The following is a 24,852-nucleotide window of genomic DNA, read 5'->3' as shown; positions in this document are numbered from 1 at the left end:
CTCCCTAAAGTGCGGTGCCCAGAATTGTACACAATATTCCAGCTTTAGCATAACTCTATTTATAAAGCCTAGGGTCCCATATGCTTTTTTAACAGCCTTCCCAACTTGTCCTGCCACCTTCAAAGATTTGTGTATGTGCACCCCCAGGTCTCTCTGTTCCTGCACCCCCTTTAAAATTGTACCATTTAGTTTACATTGCCTCTTCTCATTCTTCCTACCAAAATGCATCACTTCACACTTCTCTGTGTTAAATTTCATCTGCCATGTGTCTGCCCATTTCACCAGTCCGTCTATGTCCTCCTGAAGTCTTGATGTGGAGATGCCGGTGATGGACTGGGGTTGACAATTGTAAACAATTTTACAACACCAAGTTATAGTCCAGCAATTTTATTTTAAATTCACAAGCTTTCGGAGACTTCCTCCTTCCTCAGGCAAATGTTTCAAGAGCTCCTTGAAGCCTACGCATTTATACATATAGAACAATACATGGTGTTTACAGACTGCCCCTGCAACTGCCCGTTGCCAAGGCAATCACCGTGTTCAGACAGAGAGGTGTCACCTGCAGAACCCCCGGATACACATTCAACAAAAAAACAAACAGGGAAAAAAAACAGAGAAAAAAAACAGAGAGAGGCAGAAACATCCGGAAGGCAGAGAGAGCCAGCAAATGACCCATTATATTAAAAACAGATAACATTTGTTCGTTGGTGGGGTAACGTGTAGCGTGACATGAACCCAAGATCCCGGTTGAGGCCGTCCTCATGGGTGCGGAACTTGGCTATCAATTTCTGCTCGACGATTTTGCGTTGTCGTGTGTCTCGAAGGCCGCCTTGGAGTACGCTTACCCGAAGGTCGGTGGATGAATGTCCATGACTGCTGAAGTGTTCCCCGACTGGGAGGGAACCCTCCTGTTTGGCGATTGTTGCGCGGTGTCCGTTCATCCGTTGTCGCAGCGTCTGCATGGTCTCGCCAATGTACCATGCTCTGGGGCATCCTTTCCTGCAACGTATGAGGTAGACAACGTTGGCCGAGTCACAGGAGTATGAACCATGCACCTGGTGGGTGGTGTCCTCTCGTGTGATGGTGGTATCTGTGTCGATGATCTGGCATGTCTTGCAGAGGTTACCGTGGCAGGGTTGTGTGGCGTGGTGGACGCTGTTCTCTTGAAAGCTAGGTAATTTGCTGCGAACGATGGTCTGTTTGAGGTTGGGTGGCTGTTTAAAGGCGAGTAGTGGAGGTGTGGGGATGGCCATAGCGAGGTGTTTGTCCTCATTGATGACATGTTGAAGGCTGCGGAGAACATGGCGTAGTTTCTCCGCTCCGGGGAAGTACTGGACGACAAAGGGTACTCTGTTGGTTGCGTCCCGTGTTAGTCTCCTGAGGAGGTCTATGCGATTTTTTGCTGTGGCCCGTCGGAACTGTCGATCGATGAGTCGAGCGTCATATCCCGTTCTTATTAGGGCGTCTTTCAGCGTCTGTAGGTGTCCATCGCGTTCCTCCTCGTCTGAGCAGACCCTGTGTATTCGCAGGGCCTGTCCATAGGGGATGGCCTCTTTGACGTGGTTAGGGTGGAAGCTGGAAAAGTGGAGCATCGTGAGGTTGTCCGTGGGCTTGCGGTAGAGTGAGGTGCTGAGGTGCCCGTCTTTGATGGAGATTCGTGTGTCCAAGAAAGAAACTGATTCTGAGGAGTAGTCCATGGTGAGCTTGATGGTGGGATGGAACTTGTTGATGTTATCGTGTAGTCTCTTTAGTGATTCCTTGCCGTGGGTCCATAGAAAGAAAATGTCGTCGATGTATCTGGTGTATAGTGTTGGTTGGAGGTCTTGTGCAGTGAAGAAGTCCTGCTCGAACTTGTGCATGAAAATGTTGGCGTATTGGGGTGCGAATTTGGTCCCCATGGCTGTTCCGTGTGTTTGGGTAAAGAACTGGTTATCGAAGGTGAAGACATTGTGATCCAGGATGAAGCGGATGAGTTGTAGGATGGCTTCCGGAGATTGGCTGTTGTTGGTGTTGAGTATTGATGCTGTCGCAGCGATGCCGTCATCGTGGGGGATACTGGTGTATAGTGCCTGAAGTCTGTAACTATCCTCCACATTTTTACTACATTTCCAAGTTTCCTGTCATCTGCAAACTTTGAAATTATCCCTCTGTACCTAAGTCCAGGTCATTAATATATATCAAGAAGAGCAGTGGTCCTGATACTGACCCCTGGGGAACACCACTGTATACTTCCCTCCAGTCTGAAAAACAATCATTTCCACCACTTTCTGCTTTCTGTCCCTAGCCAATTTTGTATCCACGCTGCCAATGTCCCTTTAATCCCATGGGCTTTAATTTTGCTAACAAGTCTATTACGTGGTGCTTTGTTAAACGCCTTTTTAAAGTCTAGATACAACAACCGCACTACCGTCTTCATTACTTCATCAAAGAACTCAATCAAGTTAGTCAAACACGATTTTCCTTTAACAAATCCGTGCTGACTTTCATTTATTAGCCCATACTCTTCCAAGTGCCAACTTATTTTATCCCAGATTATTGTCTCTAAAAGTTTCCCCACCGCTGAATGTAGGCTGACTGGCCTGTATTTATCCCTCTCCCTTTTTTGAACAGGGGCGCCTAACGGGCAGGGGCAAGGGCAAGTCTAATGAATGGCGGGTGCCATTCATTCACTGGTTACAGTAAATTTTGGCCTAAAATGCTCTATAGTTATTCTTCTACTTCCATAAATCCTTTGTATTCTTTATTGCGCAAACTAATGGTCATAGTCACATTTCCTCTTGATGACCAATGGGCTCCAACTATTGTAAAGGCCTCATCGCTTAGTCTGTCGTCACGATCCTGCCCGGTTATTCCATTCCCTTCCTCTAGAGGGCACAATCACGGCCTAAGCTGCCTCACAGTAAGACTTTCCCATTATATTCCGTCGTGTTAAAACAAAATAAAGAGAAATAAAAAAAGGACACAATACTTTGAGAATATTTTTATGGCATTTATAATTTTCCATATATCATATGGCCAGCCCTTGTTTTTATTTTGTTTGCGAATGATTCGCTTACACCCTCCTCCCCCCCCCCCAGGTGAAGTGGACGGTGCCGGGTGGTATTGTCCTCGCTGGGGTCGCGGTGGTTTTGACGGTTGGGATGTGAGCTGAGCCGGTGTTGTCATTATTTTATTGTAATATTAAAACCGGTGAAGAGGTGGGAAGTTGAACGTTAGGAGCAGTTGGCGCCGTGTGGGGTGAAGGTGATAATTATACGGTGGGAAAAGATGGCTGGTGCGAGTGGTAACGTTGCTCAGAAGACCTGGGAGCTGGCGAATAACATGCAGGAAGTTCAGAGCATCGATGAAATCTACAAATACGACAAGAAACAGCAGCAGGAGATCCTCGCGGCCAAACCCTGGACTAAAGAGTAAGTCGGGATGTTTGAATCGCTGCGGTTACTCCTGGCAAGATGAATATTTGAGGAGGAGCAGTTATCGAGACCTCTAGTAGGCCAGGCCATCGTTACATTATTATTAAGACTTGAATATGTCAAAAAATGACAGCTCCAGACAACTTATTCAGAAAAAAATGTTTGACAAAACTTTGGGGGAAGGGACAATATGATTTTATTACAACCACGACGTGCAAGTGTTAAGAGTGCGACTTGTTTGATACTATTGTACGTATACTAAATTTACTAAACTTTTACTGAAGACTGATCCCTTTTTTTTAAGTTGCAGCACGGACTTTGCAAATTGCAGATTATTTTTATTAGCCAGAGTTTTTTTTAAATAGCCTATTTAAAACTTTTCCACAACATGCGAATAAATGTGGAAGATGGAAACCTAATGTTAAAATAGGTTTGCCTTTTTGTAACTTACTGATGGTTAAACATGAAAATGTATTGTTGGATGGGATAGATCTACAGTAGGGGTGTCCAAGCCCCGACAATCCGGCACATGCAAGTCAGTCCTATTTGTACTTTTATTTCTTTGGCTTGTTTTTGAATTTTGTAGGCTGAGAAGTTTACAAAGGACAGTTCTTAATATTTTTACCTCATTGGACAAATCCTAAATCAGAACACCAACATTTCTGTTAGTAGCAGCAACTTGAGATATATGCAAAATATGTTAAAATAATTTACATTGTATATGTGGCTCCATGATATGCACCTAAGTGACCTAGAAAGACAAAAAGCTTAGACACTCCTAATCTAGATGCATCCAGGATGTTAAGCAGATAATGCTTTTGTATTATTTATTTAAAGACAGCTGAATTCTCCAAAGATCAAACCATTGCAACAGTGACCCAGTACTGTGGTATTTCCTTTTTAACAAACTTTGGCTGTCTTTTTTTTCACACAGTAAGACCTAGTGTTTTTGTTTTTCCTACAGAAAAGTTGGAAATAAGTGATATTTATAAAAAATCTTATGTTTTGTTTTTCCTGTTATCATTGTGTTAAGATTCTGCATTTGATGTTATTTACAGCCCTCATTTCATTTAGGCACTTTGTTTAATGCCACATCTCTGTTGTGATGTGGAAATGCCGGTGATGGACTGGGGTTGACAATTGTAAACAATTTTACAACACCAAGTTATAGTCCAGCAATTTTATTTTAAATTCACAAGCTTTCGGAGGCTTCCTCCTTCGTCAGGTAAATGTTCAGGAGCTCCTTGAAGCCTACGCATTTATACATCACAGAACAATACATGGTGTTTACAGACTGCCCCTGCAACTGCCCGTTGCCAAGGCAATCACCGTGTTCAGACAGAGAGGTGTCACCTGCAGAACCCCCGAATACACATTCAACAAAAAAACAAACAGGAAAAAAAAACAAAAAAAAACAAAAAAAACAAAAAAAAAACAGAGAGAGGCAGAAACATCCGGAAGGCAGAGAAAGCCAGCAAATGACCCATTATATTAAAAACAGATAACATTTGTTCGCTGGTGGGGTAACGTGTAGCGTGACATGAACCCAAGATCCCGGTTGAGGCCGTCCTCATGGGTGCGGAACTTGGCTATCAATTTCTGCTCGACGATTTTGCGTTGTCGTGTGTCTCGAAGGCCGCCTTGGAGTACGCTTACCCGAAGGTCGGTGGATGAATGTCCATGACTGCTGAAGTGTTCCCCGACTGGGAGGGAACCCTCCTGTTTGGCGATTGTTGCGCGGTGTCCGTTCATCCGTTGTCGCAGCGTCTGCATGGTCTCGCCAATGTACCATGCTCTGGGGCATCCTTTCCTGCAACGTATGAGGTAGACAACGTTGGCCGAGTCACAGGAGTATGAACCATGCACCTGGTGGGTGGTGTCCTCTCGTGTGATGGTGGTATCTGTGTCGATGATCTGGCATGTCTTGCAGAGGTTACCGTGGCAGGGTTGTGTGGTGTCGTGGACGCTGTTCACGACACCACACAACCCTGCCACGGTAACCTCTGCAAGACATGCCAGATCATCGACACAGATACCACCATCACACGAGAGGACACCACCCACCAGGTGCATGGTTCATACTCCTGTGACTCGGCCAACGTTGTCTACCTCATACGTTGCAGGAAAGGATGCCCCAGAGCATGGTACATTGGCGAGACCATGCAGACGCTGCGACAACGGATGAACGGACACCGCGCAACAATCGCCAAACAGGAGGGTTCCCTCCCAGTCGGGGAACACTTCAGCAGTCATGGACATTCATCCACCGACCTTCGGGTAAGCGTACTCCAAGGCGGCCTTCGAGACACACGACAACGCAAAATCGTCAAGCAGAAATTGATAGCCAAGTTCCGCACCCATGAGGACGGCCTCAACCGGGATCTTGGGTTCATGTCACGCTACACGTTACCCCACCAGCGAACAAATGTTATCTGTTTTTAATATAATGGGTCATTTGCTGGCTTTCTCTGCCTTCCGGATGTTTCTGCCTCTCTTTTTTTTTCTTTTTTTTTCCTGTTTGTTTTTTTGTTGAATGTGTATTCGGGGGTTCTGCAGGTGACACCTCTCTGTCTGAACACGGTGATTGCCTTGGCAACGGGCAGTTGCAGGGGCAGTCTGTAAACACCATGTATTGTTCTGTGATGTATAAATGCGTAGGCTTCAAGGAGCTCCTGAACATTTACCTGACGAAGGAGGAAGCCTCCGAAAGCTTGTGAATTTAAAATAAAATTGCTGGACTATAACTTGGTGTTGTAAAATTGTTTACAAACATCTCTGTTGCACATTGTTTCCCAGCCAAGGAAATGACACTATTTTAGCCACATGGACTAATTTTAGTGGAAAAGGCCTAGCATACACTCACAATACAGGTAAATGTACTTAGATGTTTGATATGTAAATATACACATTATCACTATTTAGCAACCAAGGAAGTAAAGTACTCAACAATCAAAGAAGACTAGCACACACTGCATTTAGTCTTACCATTTTACCAACACAGAGGTTAAAGTACACATGCACAAGCTGCAAATTTGAGTATTGCAATCATGTGACTGACTAGTGTCAATTACTCTTTATTTACAAATCAAATTCAATTAAGAAAGAACTAGCAATCATAGTGCTTTTCAGGACATCCCAAAGTGCTTTACATCTAATTAAGTACTTTTGAAGCGTAGTCACTATTGTAATGCAGGAAACGCAGCAGCCAATTTGCGCACAGCAAGGCCCCACAAACAGCAATGAGATAAATGACCAGATAATCTGTTTTCATGATGTTGGTTAAGGCATAAATATTGGGAGAACTCCCCTGCTCTTTGAAATAGTGCCGTAGGATCTTTTACATCCACCTGAGAGAGCAGTCTGATCTTGGTTTAATCTCTCATCTGAAAGACAGCACTCCCTCAGTACTGCACTGTAAGTATCAGCCTGGCCTATGTGCACAAAACTCTGGAATGGGACTTGAATCCACAACCTTCTGACTCAGTGGCAAGAATGCTACCACTGAGCCATGGCTGACACATCTGGATTCCCAATTAGCCACATGTGGCTAGTGGCTAACGTATTGGACAACATTGTTGTAGGTTTACGCCCCCGTAAGGACTTGAGCACAGAATCTTAGCTGATGCTTCAGTGTATTACTGAGGGAGTGATGCATTTTTCGAGTTGGCGACTTTTGGATGAGAAGTTAACTGATACCCTATCTGTTTGCTTGGGTGGATATAAAAGATCCCACAGCACTATATGAAAGAAGACCATGGAGTTCTCACATTTTGTGGTCAACATTCTTTCCTCAACCAACACCACCAAAATGGACTATCTCATCATTCATTTGCTCTTTGCGGGACCTTGCTGTGTGCAAATTGGTCGCCATGTTTACCTACATGACACAAGTGACTGTATTTTGTCACCTCAGCTCTGGTGTTTAGTTTTCATTTTGGCATTGATCTTTATAGATTTAGTACACTGAGTAATATTGATAACCTTTTGTATGTATTTGTGTGATCAAGTTTTTGTTGTAATATTATTCGTAGACATTTGCATTTTTGTAACTGCTACTAAGTACTACTTGGTAAGATTTTAGTAAATGTAGGAAATTTGTTTGTGTATTTTTTTTAAATTAACATTTTCCAAAAATGCCCTCCGCAAAATTAAACAGTGCCTTTTTCTAATTATTGTAATTTTATTTCTTGCAGTCATCATTACTTCAAGTATTGTAAAATCTCAGCTCTTGCACTTTTGAAAATGGTGATGCATGCCAGATCAGGTGGAAGCCTGGAAGTGATGGGCTTAATGCTAGGTAAAGTGGATGGAGAAACAATGATCATAATGGACAGTTTTGCTCTTCCCGTGGAAGGGACAGAAACCAGAGTCAACGCTCAGGCTGCTGCTTATGAATACATGGCTGCTTATATAGAGAATGCTAAGCAGGTATGATTAAAATAATTTTACAGATTTTTTTCACTTTCTGAAATTAAACAGTTATTAAAGTACTGGTACTCAAATGATAAATTTCTGATTTGTAAATGGAGTTTAAAGCATTGAAGAGTGCATAGCTAAAGTACAGAATGTTTTATTTCCAGGTCTTTGTGAACTATATTGTGTAACTAAAATATCGATCTATATCTTTGTATACATCTTACATCTATCTCCACAACTTCCTATTGTCACAATATTTGTGTCATCCTTTGCTTTGCCCAATCTAAATTCCTCTGTCCACATTTTTTTTGTCTACATTTATAATGGAATTTAACTGTACGATCTGGTCACTGGGTTCTCTCAAATCACTCAAAAGTGCTTTCTAATTTTTTTAAAATCTGCTTTTATCCCTCAGTAAGTGAAATTTCTAATGTCAAAGTAAGGGTTTAAACGAATAAAAATAATAATACATACCTCACGTTAACATGATTAAATTTACTCATTGAATTATCTTTTAGTCATTTCATTGAAGTATTTACTTGATGGTCTCTGATCTTTCCAAAAGCCTGGGCTTGGACTTGGTATTTTTGCCCAGAACTCTGATTTTTGTGGTTCAACTTGGATTGTGCAGTCTGAACATGTGCAGTGTACATTATTTCCCAGGATTAATTGGTACCAGTCTGATGTATGGAAGAAATATTTTTCTTTAGTTTCACATTTCTTCTCTTCAAATAATTTTGGAAAAACTATAAGGCAAATTTCAAAAGCTTAATTGAGGTAAAACATTTTTTAAAAAAGAGGTGTTGTCTGTGTGTGAGTATGAGGGTTACATTGGCAGATGGGCTGGACATGGGCATTCTTTGTGATGGAGAGGATATGAGGGTTTGAAGCTTAGCTTGGGATCAGATAGAACATTTGATTCAGCCTGTAAAGGTGGCCAGGGAGGGAGGTGGATTCAGTGGTGAGGATACAGAGTGTCTTCAGCCTCTCCAAAAAATGGTTTCAGTGTTCCGAAAAATTAGTTGGAGGAAATTGTGGCACATCCAAGACTGAATGTAAGATAAGCAGTCTGATGACACAGGCAGTGGAGGAGTTAAGGAAAAATGGTGGCGAGCTAAACTCTAGTGTTATCAGTGTACTTGTGAAAGCTGACTCCATGTTTGCAGATGATGTCGTCAAGGGGCAGCATATGGAGGAAGAAGGTGAGGGGGGCCAAAGGTAGATCCTTGGGGGAAATCCCATCCTGGTGTGAGGGTTGGAAAAGAAGGCATTGATAGAGGGACTGTGGTTTTGATTGGATAGTTAAGAGTGGAACCAAGTATTGGAATCCAGTCCTATCAAGCTGGACAATGGAGCAGAGACATTGGAGGAGGGTGGTGTGGTCGACCACAACAGGCGTTCAGAGAGGATGAGGAGAGATAATGCACATGGTCACAGTTAGAGATTGTCTTTCATGACTTTGATGCTGTGGGAGGGGTAGAAACCTGATTGGAGGGATTCAGACATGGACATGGATTTGGAGATCTGACAACACATTCAATGACCTTGGAGAGGAAAGGGAGGTTGGAAAGCCGGATGGTAGTTTGCAAGGACAAAGATATCAAGGCGCTAATTTTCAAAGGGTATGGGGGGGTGGCGGTGCATGAAGAGAGGGAGTCATTTACAATGTAAGCTGGCATGGAGGCCAGGAAGGGAAGCTGGGTGGTCAGCAGTTTAGTGGCCATGAGGTCGAGGGAGCAGAATGTACACCTCGTCGACTATATGAGCTCAGAGAGGGTGGAGAGATGGGAGAGAAACTAGAGAGAGAGATGGAGTTCCAGGGCTAAGGTGGAGGGGCCATGGGCAGAATTAGCTTGAACAAGAAGCGGGGGAAGCATCAGAGGCAGGTGAATGGATGCTTTCTATCTTGGTGACAAAGAATTTTATGAACTCCTCTCAATGGTAGAAGTGAGGGTGGAGGGGGCAGGGAGATGGATTTAAGGAGGTGATTGGTAGTGGAGAAAAGAAGCTGGATTTGCTCTCGTGGATTTATCCAGGTTAGTTGGCAATTTTGGCAAAGGAGAATGAGGCTTTGTAGAATTTGATGAGGTCCAGCCAGATGAATACCTAAGCCAGCTATTGGACTTGATGTGAAAATGGGGGTTGATGCCGCACAAATCCCCTTCCTACTCTCTCAACACTTGTATAAATGCTATCTACCCTGGGAATTTTTGTTTTGAGTCCTCTAACTATTCTCAAACCTCTATCTTATTTATATTGAAATCATTAATTTTGCTTAGGTTTTCTCTGCTTTAGGAGGGCATGTTGCTTATATCTTCCTGAGGAAGTAATCATTCAGAATATTTACTAATTGTGTTCATCCTCCGTTTCAAACCTGTTTCCATCCTTTTATGGTTCTTGCCGCTTCTATGACTGCCCTCTTATTATTGTAATACAGTCTCCATTGCTTGTAGCGGGTGTGTTGGTGTTAATGCAATTTGCTCGTTTATATGTGTTGGATGGTAAAACCAAAAAGGTAAGTAACCAACATTTCTTTTTTAAGAACAGCAAATCTCACTTAGCAACTGCCTCTCCTAATTGTTAGCAGTTGCATCCAGAATCTCATCACTAAGGGTGCGAATAGCTGACTGAAACTGCTTGAGGACCCGACTTTGCCTGAAATCAGCACAGCCTTTTAAATCGGTAAGTACAGGGTAAGTACTTATTAAACTGCCTGAAAAGGTTGGTGTGCTTAATACGTTATAAGTGATGCCTTTGCAATTGACACCTATGGTAGTGGCAAATGGTTAGCACCATTTGTCTGATAGAAGCGGCTGCCTGTGCTAAGCAGGACTGTACTGAAAAATGTTTCTATTGTTACAAATGGCATCTGCAGCTGTACTTTTTCTGATCGCCCTTTTAACTTGTTTCTACATATTCGTTCCAGTGAGCCCCTTCCTCATTCCCCCTGCAGGATTTGTAGAGGGCATTTTGCATCTTTATTTCACTTTTAAGTTTCTTAATCCATTTAGGAGCACACATGTTTAGTCTGAGCTTGCTTATTTTAGGGTATGTATTTATCCTACATTCTCAGTATTAGTCCTGTAAGGAATTCCACTTGTCCTCTAGTGGAGAGTTGTTGAACATCCTCCTCCCCATCCATTTGCTTTAGTTCCTTCATTTAATTCAATTTGACTCTTTTGCAGGTATATTTGCCTGGCCCTGGTCTTTGATATGTCTTAATCTCAGATCATTATTCTGTGGTTGCTGTCTCCCATAGGTGCTACAACTTCCATTTCTTGTGTGTAGTCAGAGTCATGAACAAATACTAGTCAAGATGAGCACTATCTCTTGTGGCTTTCTTGACTCGGGGTCATAAAGCAATCTTGCGTCATCAACTTTTATTCTAAACCGCTTAAGCTTTCCTAGTTTATATATGGTTGATTTGAAGTTTCCCATTAAAATAAGTTTCCCATTAAAATAAGTTTCCTGCTCTCGTTCCCTTTTCAACCAAGTGGAAACAAATTTTATATGATGGCTCCAGAAATATCACCACACGGACTGCAGCGGTTCAAGAAGGCGGCTCACCACCACCTTCTCAAGGGCAATTAGGGATGGGCAATAAATGTTGGCCTTGCCAGCGATGCCCACATCCCATGAACAAATTTTAAAATAAATCTGAGGTCAGCAGAGGCATGAGGAAAAGGAAATTGAATAAATAGACACAAAATAGTTATCTAATAGAAGATAAAAGTATAGATGAGAAAGTAGGTAAGGAAGAAAATAATATCGATTTATATAATTACAAATCTTGTGTATACATGCACTTTCTGTCCAATATTATGATTTTTGGTCATGCTTTTATGTCCACATTAACACTGAAACTGCTCATGTAAATAAACATCTAGAATGGAAATCCTGTAGTTGCCTGTAACAATGTAATTGCAGCCTCTGGTCAGTAGGTTTGGTGCTGTGGTGTAAGTTTCTGAAGTCTCTCAAATCCGTTGCCATCTTTTATATATTTAAAAAAAACTTATTTATCAACTAACCATAGGCAATGCCACAGGCAATTTATTAGTAAGTAATATTTTTACCATCAAATGTAATAACTCTATAGTGACCATTTAGTCTGTCAGTTTCTCATTGGTTAAGTCTCTGGTTTTCTCCTAATTGGTTATTTTGGTCATTTTCTGCTTTTCTTATTCACCAACCATATTATGCAAAACCTTTCTCCCAATTTAAATTTTCTACCCATGTAAATCATTTCTCTAATCACATTCCTTCAAAAAAATTGGGTAGTTTGTTTTTGAAAGAATTAACAATCACAAACCAGCAAAAGAAAATTCTTTGAGATATATAGCCAAAATGACAGTTCCTCACCTACCCCTTTATAGATCCATAAAAATAAAATGTTATCATTCACAACCCTCCCTTCCAAAAACAGCACAACTCACCCCACCAGGCTTCTGAACTCCTAGTGTACCTTCATTTTCCTCCATTCTTCTCTTTACTCCCCTCACAGGCAGAAGTCTCATCAGTAAACAAAATGTGCATGTGCAGGAATCCATCTCTGGTGTAAAAGCCTAGAATTCCAAGGAGTCAACACTTGATTAGGGCTCCAATACATGCACAAAAGCACACACTGTTATCTTCATGCAACCAATTATGGCTGATGTGCACTTGCACAGGAATCCAACTGTGAACAAACTTTCAACTTTGTTTATGCTGTGACATGGGGAAAGTACTGTTTTGGTGGGGGAGAAGGGAAGAGAACCTGATTGAATGAGGGGGTAGAGAGAGAGAGACTGTTGAGCAAGGAATGAAATCTGAGCGAGGGGTGGAGATAACTTGTTGAGAGGGAAGAGAAAGGCTCTGTTGAGTTCTAATTACAGAATTTAGGGTTGAAAATTATTCAGGAGGTGTGAGCACTTGCCAATTCTAGAGGAAATTATGGCAATCCCTTAAGGTGAAATTGGGCAGAACTGTTTCCTTCTAGAATGGTTATCCAGGCATAGAATTGGAAGGTATACATGATAGTTCAGATTCATGCATTTCTCCCCAGCCCTTCCAATACCTGGTGGTGATATTCCTTAGTACTAAGGTACTTAACATACATATGATGCAAGAATAGATAATCATCCATAAGTTGGGTATAATCAGACTTGGATTTTAATAGCTAGGTCGATTTGTACTTTAACACAGGATTTATTTTATTTTGTCTCAAATCAGAAACAAAAAAATGCTTTAGTAAGCCAGCAGGTGGTGCTATTTAGTTTTGATAACTGATAAACTAAAGTGGCTTTGTTTTAAGCCATGTTTTGGAAACTTATGAAGTCTCATTGGGGCCATTTAAAAAAAAATCAATTACAAAGAATTATGACTAAACATTATTTGGTTTTTCCCTCTTGCCTATTTTTTTAATCAATGAGTGCTGTTATATCATTTGGGGATATTTGTTTGAAGCAATTGCTGAACCTGACTATTGGGAAGTTGAACGAACCTAAGTAGAGAAACCATCGTAAATCCACGAATAATTTGGCATCAACTGTGCATGTTAATTAAGCTCCATCACTCAATTCGACTCAATACTCGCTTCAAGACTGCTGTCATCAGCATTTACTGTTTAAAATATTGTAAAAGACAGAAATGGATCGAACAAAAGGTCTTCATTTTTTAAAATCTTTTTTTTCTTATGAAAAAAGTATTTTATAAGTCACAGTACAGTTGAGTTTGATTTTTAAAAGGTTAGTCAGCATCTGTGGGGAGAATTGATGAGTTCACATTTCAGGTATAAACCTTCCATTAGTTCTGATGAGGGTCTACCTGAAACATTAACACATCTTTTCTCGCTGCAGATGCTTACTGACCTGTTGAGTGTTTACAGCATTTTCTACTTTTGTTCCAAATTTCCAGCATCTGTAGTTTTTTGTTTTTGATTAATAGTTAGCTTCTCTAATAGTTCCTCGCACCAGTTCTGTTTACACTGTTATGAGCTATTCAGTTTAAAACTAAACCCGTGGTGGGTTTTTTTTGTGCTTGAGGAATGCAATTTAAACTTGTTTCTGTTTTCCTATTATGTATTTAACTTTATTTTCCAATTACCTTAGGTTGGACGTCTTGAAAATGCGATTGGCTGGTATCACAGTCATCCAGGTTATGGATGCTGGCTTTCAGGAATAGATGTTAGTACTCAGATGTTGAATCAACAGTTCCAGGAACCATTTGTAGCAGTTGTGGTATGTACCCTATTATATTTGTATGTGATCTGAGATATATCTATTAATATATTAAAATTCTTGTATCTGCGTGCACTTCCTGCCAACCTTTTCCATTATAACCACTCTTGAAGTCTAAGGGTTAAATTACGAGGCGAGATTGCTCAAACTAGGGTTTTAGTCCCTGGAATTTAGAAGATTAAGGGGTGATTTGATCGACGTTTTCAAGATATTAAGGAGAACTGATGGGATAGATAGAGAGAAACTATTTCTGCTGGTTGGAGAGTCTAGGACCAGGGGACATAGCCTAAAAATTAGAGCCAGGACTTTCAGGAGTGAAGTTAGGAAACTCTTCTACACGCAAAAGGTGGTAGATGTTTGGAACTCTCTTCCACAAACGGCAATTGATGCTAGCTCAATTGTTAATTTTAAATCTGAAATTAACCAAAGCTATTCAGGGATATGGGGCTAAGGCAGGTATATGGAGTTAGGTCACAGATCAGCCATGATCTCATTGATGACTGAACAGTCTCGAAGGGCTAAATGGCCTACTCCTGTTCCTATGTGAACATTTATAATGGAAACTACCAATGTAAAAAAAAAGACCCTGAAGATGTTGCAGTTTCCATTATAATTGTTCACATAGGATTTTTTTTATTAAAAAGGAACAAAATGTATGATTTCAAAATAAGGACTGAATTTTATATATGTGCGTGCTCATACTCACTCTGCTTCCAGATTGAAATTCGCACTTGTGTTGAATTAGCTTTAATGACTATCTTAGTTCGCATTCATCAGTTACAAAACTGTAACTAGATTTCTGCATGTTCAGTTTACCCTCTTATTCATTCAGCTTTGCATTATCCAAAATTTGATTTGTCTTTAACTATTTAAATTTTTCAGCACAGCAAGGGGTCGTTTAGCACATTGCATCTGTGCCTGCTCTCCAAAAGAGCTATCTACTTCGTCCCATCCCTTGCCCTTTCTCCATACCTGTTAAATTTTCCTTTTTCAAATATTTATCTACTTTTTTCCCCCCCAGTGCTATCCCTCCTGAATATTTTGTAACCAAAAATGTTTAATTCTCAGTCCCAGAGCAATTTGTGCCTCTGGCTAATCAATTTTATTCACAAAACCTTGCGCATTTACTTATGTAGAATTCGAACCTCCCTCTGCTAGCAGACTCAATCATTTTCATCCCTAGTCATTCTGAACTGTTTGTTTGTTTTTTCCTTGTCCTTTTTACTTCCGCTTCCTCGTTTTTTTTCTCACTTCCCCTACCCTATGAGTTCTGACAAAGTTAAACCTTTCTCCACAACACTATTTACTCTGGCAGTGATGACACTGGTTCCAACTTTGTTCAGGTGAGGCCTATCCATCCAGGACACTCCTACCCCAGATCTAATCCCAATGCCCCGGGAATCTCAAACTTCCCTCCTGCACCTTCACTTAACCGTGCACTTAACTATCTTAATTTACTATTCCTATATTAACTAGCACATGGCACCAAGAATGATCCTGCGATTGCTACCCTTGATGTTTTGCTCTTTAATCCACCTCTCAATTGCTGAAATTTACTTTACAACACCCTAATTCTATTCCTTCTTATGTCATTGATTCCAACATGAACCACAGCTTATGACTTTCCAATTGCCACTCCAAAATCTCTTGCACTACGCTGTGATATCCCTGGCATCTGGGAAGCATTTGACGCCCTCCGTTGCAACTGTTCATTGCATTGACAATGGAATCTCCAATTACTACTGAGCTTCTGCACTTCACTTCCACCTTCTTTGGCAAATTTTTTATGTGTGCCCTTTAAATTTTCAAATCAAGAGGAAATGGGTATGTGTGCGTGAAACTGCTCACTCATTCTCCACCAGGAATTTCAGTATATCCACTGTAATTTTTCGCAACACCTACTTTTGCTGGGTTTTCATGTAACACCATATTTGTCATGTCATGATCTATGTAAAGCTTTGTATATTATATAGTATGTTATTACCAAATTGAACTCTTTTAAATCCATCTTTCAGCATTAGCATAACTGTATTTGTTTCAAATTGTCAAAGTAACTTAATTTAATGAGTATTCTGAAGGAGTAGATTGAGAAGTTTACAGTGTGATAGTACAGTGTACCAAAGGCACATTCACACTTGAACTATTTGTATGTGCAGTGCACGTTAATGTTTCAGTTGCCCTTTTTGTTTTAAAAGGCAATTGCTGTTGATTTTTGTGCCATATTAAGTATCTCTAAACAGTTGAGTTGATCAAAACTTATGTTTTCAGATTGACCCTACAAGAACTATATCTGCTGGGAAAGTAAACCTAGGGGCTTTCAGGACATATCCTAAGGTAAATTTTCCTTCATCTCTTTTTCTGCTAATTTTTTCCCTTTGTTTCCTTTCCTCCTCTCCTGAAGACATTGACTGTTACAGGCTCCACCCAGTACCATATGCATCTATTGTACCTGGCTGTGCTTCATATATGAACCTTTACAGTGAGTAGGCTATTTGATGGCAATGGGTGGGGGTGTGGGTGGAAAGGGGTAGAGCCATCCTAGGTGATCTGCCCTCACCCAATGTCCACACATGTGAACTTCCGGCTGAGGTTGCTAAATAACAATCAGAAACAGGAACTCTGCCAGTCTTCCTCTTCCCCCTCTCCTCTTGGGCAATGAGACAAATTGTAGTGCCCTTACCGCCACTCTGCCTGAGATTAATAAACTCTGCACAGACCAGGGATCAAATGTCAGACCTTCCTAATCAATATGAAGGAGTTGATCAAAACTTATGACTTCATCCCATCCCTTGCCCTTTCTCCATACCCGTTAAATTTTCCTTTTTCAAATATTTATCTACTTTTTTTTCCCCCCCCCAGTGCTATCCCACCTGAATATTTTGTAACCAAAAATGTTTAATTCTCAGTCCCAGAGCAATTTGTGCCTCTGGCTAATCAATTTTATTCACAAAACCTTGCGCATTTACCTATGTAGAACTCGAACCTCCCTCAGCTAGAGGGCTCAACTACTCACCATTTCAAACATTGGGAGAGAGTCTAAGATAAATGCAAACTGGATAGTATGAATCTTCTGCTTAGTGGCTTTTTAAAAAAAATTTTTTAAATCTTGTATAGGTAAAATTGACAAATTTAAAACTATCTTTTTGTAAAAAAATTCTATTCATGCTTTATTTTCTAGGGCTATAAACCACCTGATGAAGGTCCATCAGAATACCAGACTATTCCACTTAATAAAATAGAAGATTTTGGGGTACACTGCAAACAGTAAGTAACCACCTAGCAAGTTTTTCTTTGTGTGTGTGTGCTTTTCAATAATGTATTAACCTTCTGTATCCTGCATACTTCCTGTAAACGTGGCACTTTAGAGTATCCCCTGACTCACTGTGAGTGACGTCGTGCAGGATATCAGATTTCCTGTGGCATTGCTCATGATGAGTCGGGGAAACACTGTTTTTCATGAAATGGCCGGGGGGGGAGGGGGTGGTGCTTATGCCATATAGGGGATTGTAAACAATTTTACAACACCAAGTTATAGTCCAGCAATTTTATTTTAAATTCACAAGCTTTCGGAGACTTCCTCCTTCCTCAGGCAAATGTTTGCCTGAGGAAGGAGGAAGTCTCCGAAAGCTTGTGAATTTAAAATAAAATTGCTGGACTATAACTTGGTGTTGTAAAATTGTTTACAATTGTCAACCCCAGTCCATCACCGGCATCTCCACATCATATAGGGGATGACATCAGGGGCACGATTTACAGGAGTAGAATAAGTCAAATACCATTTTTATTAAAAGGTATTCTGAAATTTCTACTGGTACTTTGGATTGGCTTCAATGGCTCTGATAATTTTGTGAAAATTGGAAGTCACTGGCCTTTCTCAGTCCAGTGCCATTGCACACAGGAAGTCACCACCTCTCTCCTTTTTAAGTCGCTCCTTAAAAACTTCCTCTTTGACCAAGCTTTTGGTCACCTGTCCTAATATCTCCTTAGGTTGAAAATTTGTCTGATCATGCTCCTGTGAAAGTTGACAGGTATATTTTACTGCACAATGGCATCCAATACAAAGCAGTTTTGATGGTGGCTGTAGCAAAGCCCATTTCCAGCTGCTTCTAGCAGAAGGAGGGCATTGTGAACGATAGACGACAGAGGAAGATAGAATTATAGTGAGCGGTTCTTAGTGAGCACGATATTACGGATTATGTACACAGAGAGAAAATGTTGTGGTTTGATGTGGTATGAAGAATTTTTTTTTCTTTAGGTATTATGCCCTTGAGGTTACTTATTTTAAATCATCTCTGGATCGTAAACTACTTGAACTTCTGTGGAACAAATATTGGGTGAACACGCTCAGCTCTTCAAGCCTGCTCACAGTGAGTTATCTACATTTCTGAATTGAATTAATTTGAGGTGGTGATGAATGCAATGGGACAAAGTTATTTATCTTTACTGGTACGACATTACTTGATTTGTTCACCATTTGCAGGAATTTTTTTTGCGCTGAGTGCTTTCGGCCCACATGCAAATCAAAAACTATAGACTTGTCGTGCATTTATATTACAACTGTAACATTGGGGCAAAGTAGTATTGCTTTGCGCTGACGCTAAGATTATAGTATAAATGCCGCCAAAAAATGCGAGTGAGGGTCCAACCTGACGTTGGAGTGAAGCTGAGTGAGAATCCTTGGAATCTTGATCCTCTTTGCTCCAGTTAGGTCAGTCCTAACACATAGCTAGAGTTGTCATACCTACAGACTAGGTCCAGCCGATGGTCATAAATTAGATTGGGATAGGGAGGAGAGAAACCCCTACTAACAATTGTAGCGGGGTGGGGGTCAGAGAACTTCATACATATCTTCCTCCTTGCAGGATATGTACTCAGTAATTATTCCACCTCCTTCCTTCCCTATTTCAGTGTAAACTGGCTTTGCCTCTTTGACATGCAGTTCTTCAACATGTTCTAACCTCTCTTTCTTACTTCAATAGTTGTCCATATTTATTTTTAATCACTTTCGTTCCTTGTCTATCTTATTACAAATCTTAAGTATCATAGTAGGTTCAGCACAGGAGGAGGCCGTTCGGCCCGTCGTGCCTGTGCCGACTCTTTGAAAGAGCTATCCAATTAGTCCCATTTCCCCTGCTGTTTCCTCATAGCCCTGTAAATTTTTTTCCCTCCAAGTATTTATCCAATTCCCTTTTGAAAGTTACTATTGAATTTGCTTTCATCAACCTTTCAGGCAGTGCATTCCAGATAATTACAACTTGCTGCGTTTAAAAAAAAGTTTCCTCGTGTCGCCACTGACTCTTTTTGTCGATCACGTAGACCTGTGTTCTCCAACCCCCTCTGCCACTGGAAACCGTTTCTCCTTGTTTACTCTATCAAAATCATTTATGATTTTGAACACCTCTATCAAATCTCCCCTTAACCTTCTCTGTTCTAAGGAGTGTAAGGAATCTTACAACACCAAGTTATAGTCCAACTGTTTTTGACAGTTGGACTATAACCTGGTGTTGTAAGATTCCTTACATTTGTCAACCCCAGTCCATCACCGGCATCTCCACATCATGTTCTAAGGAGAACATAGAATGGTTACAGCACAGGAGAAGGTCATTTGGCTCTTCAAGCCCATGTCGGCTCTTTGTAAAAGCAATCCAGTTAGTCCCATAGCCCTGCAAATTCTTTCCCTTCAAGTATTTATCCAATTTCTTTCTGAAAGCCATGATTGAGTCTTCTTCCGCCACCTTTTCAGGCAGCGTATTGTTACAACCCCAGCTTCTCTAATCCCTCCACATAATTGAAGTCCCTCATCCCTGGCACAATTCTACTAAATCTCTTTTGCACCCTCTCTATAAGGTCTTGACATCCTTCCTAAAGTGTGGTACCCAGAATTGAACATAGAACTCCAGCTGAGGCCTAACCAGTGTTTTATAAAGATTTAGCAAAACTTCCTTGCTTTTGTACTCCATGCCTCTATTAATAAAGCCCAGAATTCCATATGCTTTTTTAACAGCCTTCTCAACTTGTCCTGCCACCTTCAAAGATTTGTATATGTGCACCCCCAGATCTCTCTGTTCCTGCACCCCCTTTAAAATTGTACCATTTAGTTTATATTGCCTCTCCTTATTCTTCCTACTAAAATGCATCACTTCACACTCCTCTGCATTAAATTTCATCTGCCATGTGTCTGTCTATTTCCTCCATGTTGTTTACTACATTTGAGTTTCATGTCATTTGCAAACTTTGAAATTATACCCTCAATACCCAAGTCCAGGTCACTAATATATATCAAAAAGAGCAGTGGTCCTAATACTGACCCTCCAGTCTGAAAAACAACCGTTCACCACTACTCTCTGCGTTCTGTCCTTTAGCTAGTTTTGTATCGATGATGCCACTGTCCCTTTAATTCCATGGGCTTTAATTTTGCTAACAAGTCTAATATGTGGTACTCTTTGCCCTTTACACTGTTACTATCCCAGTCTATAGTGGGATAATTGAAGTCCCCCATTATCACTGCTGTATAGTTCTTGCATCTTTCTATAATTTGCCTGCAAATGTTCTCCTCTGTCTCCTGCACAGACTTCCTATCTGGACAATTTCATTTCATGTTTGATTTTTTTTTTCCACACTTTCGTCAACTTTTTAAAAATTGCTATATCTACACTCATAATGAGTTTTGCTTATGTAAATTTGTCATTCTGCAATCTGGCCACCGGCCCCATGCTTCCAAACTCCAGCAGTCTCACTTCATTACTGTAAAACTCCAGGACCGCACCCAGGTTCTGTCCAAGCTCAGGACTGCTCCCATTTCTATCAAAGTGCAGGACTGCTCTAACTATAGCTAATCCCAATTCCCCCTGTCCAGTACTGCTAAATACCAGATTTTGGTGCAGCTGCATATCACCTTACTACGTGTTCTCAGCATTGAAAATGATTAGGGTTAAAATTGAAATATATAGGAAAATATACATATTAAAGCTAGTCATTTAGTTTACATAGGATAATGGTCAGAGTTGTCAAAGTCAGTCCTCAAAGCACCAGTATAAATCTCAGAATTCATTGAAAATGGAATGACATATTCAGTCACTGTAAATCAGTGGCCCTTACTTGACATAAACACCCCTATTGTAAAACAGTGAATCCTGTGGCTCACTGAGCAGTGCCACAGGAGACCTCTGAGTAATACATTAAAAATCTTGAGCCTTTTGTCATTTTATTCTTTTATAAATTCCTAGGTCTGCATTTAGAATAATAACTGCCGATGTCCTGCTGTAATGCTACCCTCCAATGGAGATGCTACAGCACCACCACTGGTGGAAGGATGTAATTACAGCTTTACAGTTTATGTATGCAGTTTCCATTATAAATATGGACATAGGAAATTGTAATGGAAATATAAAAACAAGGACAGATTATATGACTTCAAAATGGGGACTTAAGTCTGCATGCCCTGGTCCAATTATCCCCTGCCTTCTAACCCTGTCTTCAAGGCTGAGAAAGATAGATTTTTGGACTCTAGGGGAACCAAGGGATATGGGGATTGGGCAGGAAAGTGGAGTTGAGTTTTAAGATCAGCCATAATTTGATTGAATGGCGAAACAGGCTCGAGGGGCCATGTGGCCTACTTCTGCTCCTATTTCTTATGTTCTAACCCTGCTTCACGTGAAGACAACACTTGGTCTTGACTCCCCTTGTACAATGCCACAGGATATCAATCTGTATTAATAAAACTACTAAAATGTTAGGAGTATATTTATTGCTCATTAACCTATAGTTTTACTTTCATTTCTATAACAAGGATCTTATTTACCATTTTTTTTTTAAATTGTCAACTGATTGGGTGAAAACTGTTTCCAATGGTCATTTTCACTCAATTGAGGCATAGAACTATGAAGATTACATACAAACATATATGAATTAAGAGCAGGAGTAGGCCATTCGGCCAATCGAGCCTGCTCTGCCATTTGATAAGATCATGGCTGATCTGATTGACCTGAATCCTACTTTCCCATCTACCTACTATAACCTTTGATTCCCTTATTAATCAGGAATCTATCTAACGCAGCCTTAAAAATATTCAATGACCCTGCCTCCACTGTTCTCTGGGGAAGGGAGTTCTACAGACTCACAACCCTCTGAGAGAAACAATTTCCCCTCATATCCATCTTAAATGGGAGACCCCTTATTTTTAAACTGTGTCCCCTAGTTCTAGTCTCTCCCACAAGGGGAAACATCCTCTCAGCATCTACCCCTTCAAGTCCCCTCAGGATCTTATATGTTTCAATAAGATCACCTCTCATTCTTCTAAACTCCAATATATACAGGCCCAACTTGTCCAACCTTTCCTTATAAGATAACCCCTCATCCCAGGAATCAGTCGAGTGAACCTTCTCTGAACCGCCTCCAAAGCAATTACGTCCTTTCTTAAATAAGGAGACAAAACTGCACACAGTATTCTAGATGTGGTCTCACCAATGCCCTGTACAACCATAGCAAAACATTTCTACTTTTATATTCCATTCCCCTTGCAATAAATGACAACATTCCATTTGCCTTCTTAATCACTTGCTGCACCTGCATACTAACTTTTTGTGATTCATGTACTAGGACACCCAGATCCCTCTGTACCTCAGAGTTCTGCAATCTCTCTCTCCATTTAAATAATATACTGCTTTTCTATTCCTCCTGCCAAAGTGGACAAGTTCACATTTTCCCACATTATACTCCATCTGCCAAATTTTTGCCCACTCACTTAACCTTTGACAGTCATGTCAAATTCACAGACAGGGCAATCTTTGTGATTTTCCAATGTAATTAAAGCACTACTGCTGGATGTGTTATCTCATCCGCTATGCTAGTAGCCCAGTTGTGCACAAACAAGGTTCATGATGCAGTTTAAAAAAGTATAAAACTGGTGAAGCAAAAAGGCCTGCAATCCGGTCACAACAGTTCTCAGTTACCCTTGTAATCTGGATATATTTGACTTCCAAATCATTCAAGTTGTAAGACTCTGTTCAGACTTCATAGATTTCTTTGCAATAGCTCTTAATTAGCTTGGTAGAAAAAGTGACCTGGACCAAGATTATCAGGGACAAAAATATACCTCAATTTCACAACAACAAATCTTTGTAATACTATCTAGGTCTGTCATGGATCAATGATATTTCAGACCATCTATAGAAAGGCTTGAAAGCCTAAATAAACCTTTATTGCTGGAATGCGCCTGGCCGTCTGCAGTTTTGCAGAGGCTTCTTTAATACCTAAAGACAAAACAAATAATGTCATTGCTGATTAAATGAAGTCTGTTTGTACATGGTCCACAGCAGGCAGTGGAATTTAAAGGTGGCCATCTTTAAATGGGATGATGCCGTTGTCAATAAGTAGAGTAGAACAATAACTTGTAAGGTTGGAGTGGATTTCCTGTTTCATTATGAGTCGTCTTAAGCTGGAATGATTATGTACTCCTGTTGCTTGTTACCTGGTAAGGTATTGAAAGAAACCGAAATTACTTCATGTCTATCATACTACCATATGAATTCTCCTATAAATTAAGTGTTAGAATTAGAAAAATTGATATTTGAGTGCAAACGATGTTTCTTTGTTCAACTGATCAACAAGTTTGACAGTTAAGTTGTTCTCTCCAGATTTCTCCCAGAAAAATGAGGTTTTGCAGCACGTTATTTGCAGAGGCACTGCATGAAATATTTAAGCATAATTATAACCATCTATATCACCTGAAATTGTTAGACATTGAATATATGTAATGAATTTGTATCATTGGTGTGATTTAATCAGATATAGAGACTGGGACAGAGCCTGCTTTCTAATACTGTACTTGGCCGCTACAATTATTTGAATCATTTCTCTGGAAAAATGTGTGTTGATCCAGTAATTTGTCAGTGATTTAGTCCAAATTCTTATCTGACACATTAACATTGTAAATCTATATTACATTTAAAAACTGGCAGTTTGGGAAGGAATGCTCTTGTACCTTTATGTTCCTGTGAAATGCGTCCCTTACTGTGGATAACGGTAAGACCTACGTACCTCACTTTTACTAGTTTTGCAAAATTTGAATTTGTGACAGTTATAATGTGATCGTTATTGATAAGTAAGAGTGGATCCAAGTGAGGACAGCCCAAAGTGTTACCCATCCAAATAATTTTTTTTTTGAAGTGCAGTCACTTTTAAGTGAGTGAACACGACAAGTCAATTTGCATACAGCAAGGTCACACAAACAACAAGTGAGAAGAATGACCATTAATCTGTTTTTGATGTTTTCTCCTTCAATCAACAAGAGGAGAACTTCATGTTCCTTTTTGAATAGTGTAATGGATCTTTTTTATTTACCCAAACTACCAGAATAAGCAGATAGGGCCTCAGTTGAACATAGAATCAAAAATAATACTGCACAGAAACAGGCCATTTGGCCCATTAAGTCTGCACTGGTGTTTTCTACCACATAAGCCACCTAGTCTAATTCCATTCTCCTGCTTATTCTCCAAACCCCCAAATATTATTCTTTTCACAGAACTCTCTAATACCCTCTTAAAGTACACAAATTCTGCATCCAATGTTTTATGGCAGAAAATTCCATATTCTAACAGTTAATGTAAAGTTTTTCTAACCTCCCCTTTAGTTCTTTTTCTGATTATCTTAAATTTGTGGTGACTTGTTACCACCTCGCTGACCAATGAAAACAACGTATCACTATTTATCCTGTCATAACCATTCAGGATCTTGAAGACCTTTTATCAGGTCACCCTTAACCACCTTGGTCCTTTTCCTTTGTACAGGATTTTTGAAAATTATGGTCT

General features: G+C 40.3%; 1 protein-coding gene across 2 annotated transcripts in view; it reads left to right on the top strand.

Moving 5' to 3' along the window:
- Positions 1 to 3,070: 3,070 nt before the first annotated feature.
- cops5 (COP9 signalosome subunit 5) overlaps positions 3,071 to 24,852 on the top strand; it is a 31,631-nt gene continuing 9,849 nt past the window's right edge. Inside the window, exons 1-6 of one of the 2 annotated variants that reach the window (XM_067980301.1) lie at positions 3,071 to 3,410; positions 7,607 to 7,841; positions 13,916 to 14,044; positions 16,313 to 16,378; positions 17,223 to 17,308; positions 18,300 to 18,411. In XM_067980301.1, coding sequence (XP_067836402.1) covers positions 3,268 to 3,410; positions 7,607 to 7,841; positions 13,916 to 14,044; positions 16,313 to 16,378; positions 17,223 to 17,308; positions 18,300 to 18,411 — 771 coding nt within the window. In that variant the 5' untranslated portion in view covers positions 3,071 to 3,267. Of the gene's footprint in view, positions 3,411 to 3,470; positions 3,663 to 7,606; positions 7,842 to 13,915; positions 14,045 to 16,312; positions 16,379 to 17,222; positions 17,309 to 18,299; positions 18,412 to 24,852 lie in introns of those variants that run through there. The other variant, XM_067980302.1, reaches the window with a different exon arrangement.

This window comes from Heptranchias perlo, chromosome 3 (genome assembly GCF_035084215.1).
Source record: "Heptranchias perlo isolate sHepPer1 chromosome 3, sHepPer1.hap1, whole genome shotgun sequence".
Lineage (NCBI taxonomy): Eukaryota > Metazoa > Chordata > Chondrichthyes > Hexanchiformes > Hexanchidae > Heptranchias > Heptranchias perlo.
Note: the sequence above shows the minus strand (reverse complement) of the source record. Positions and strands in the feature narration are given on the sequence as shown.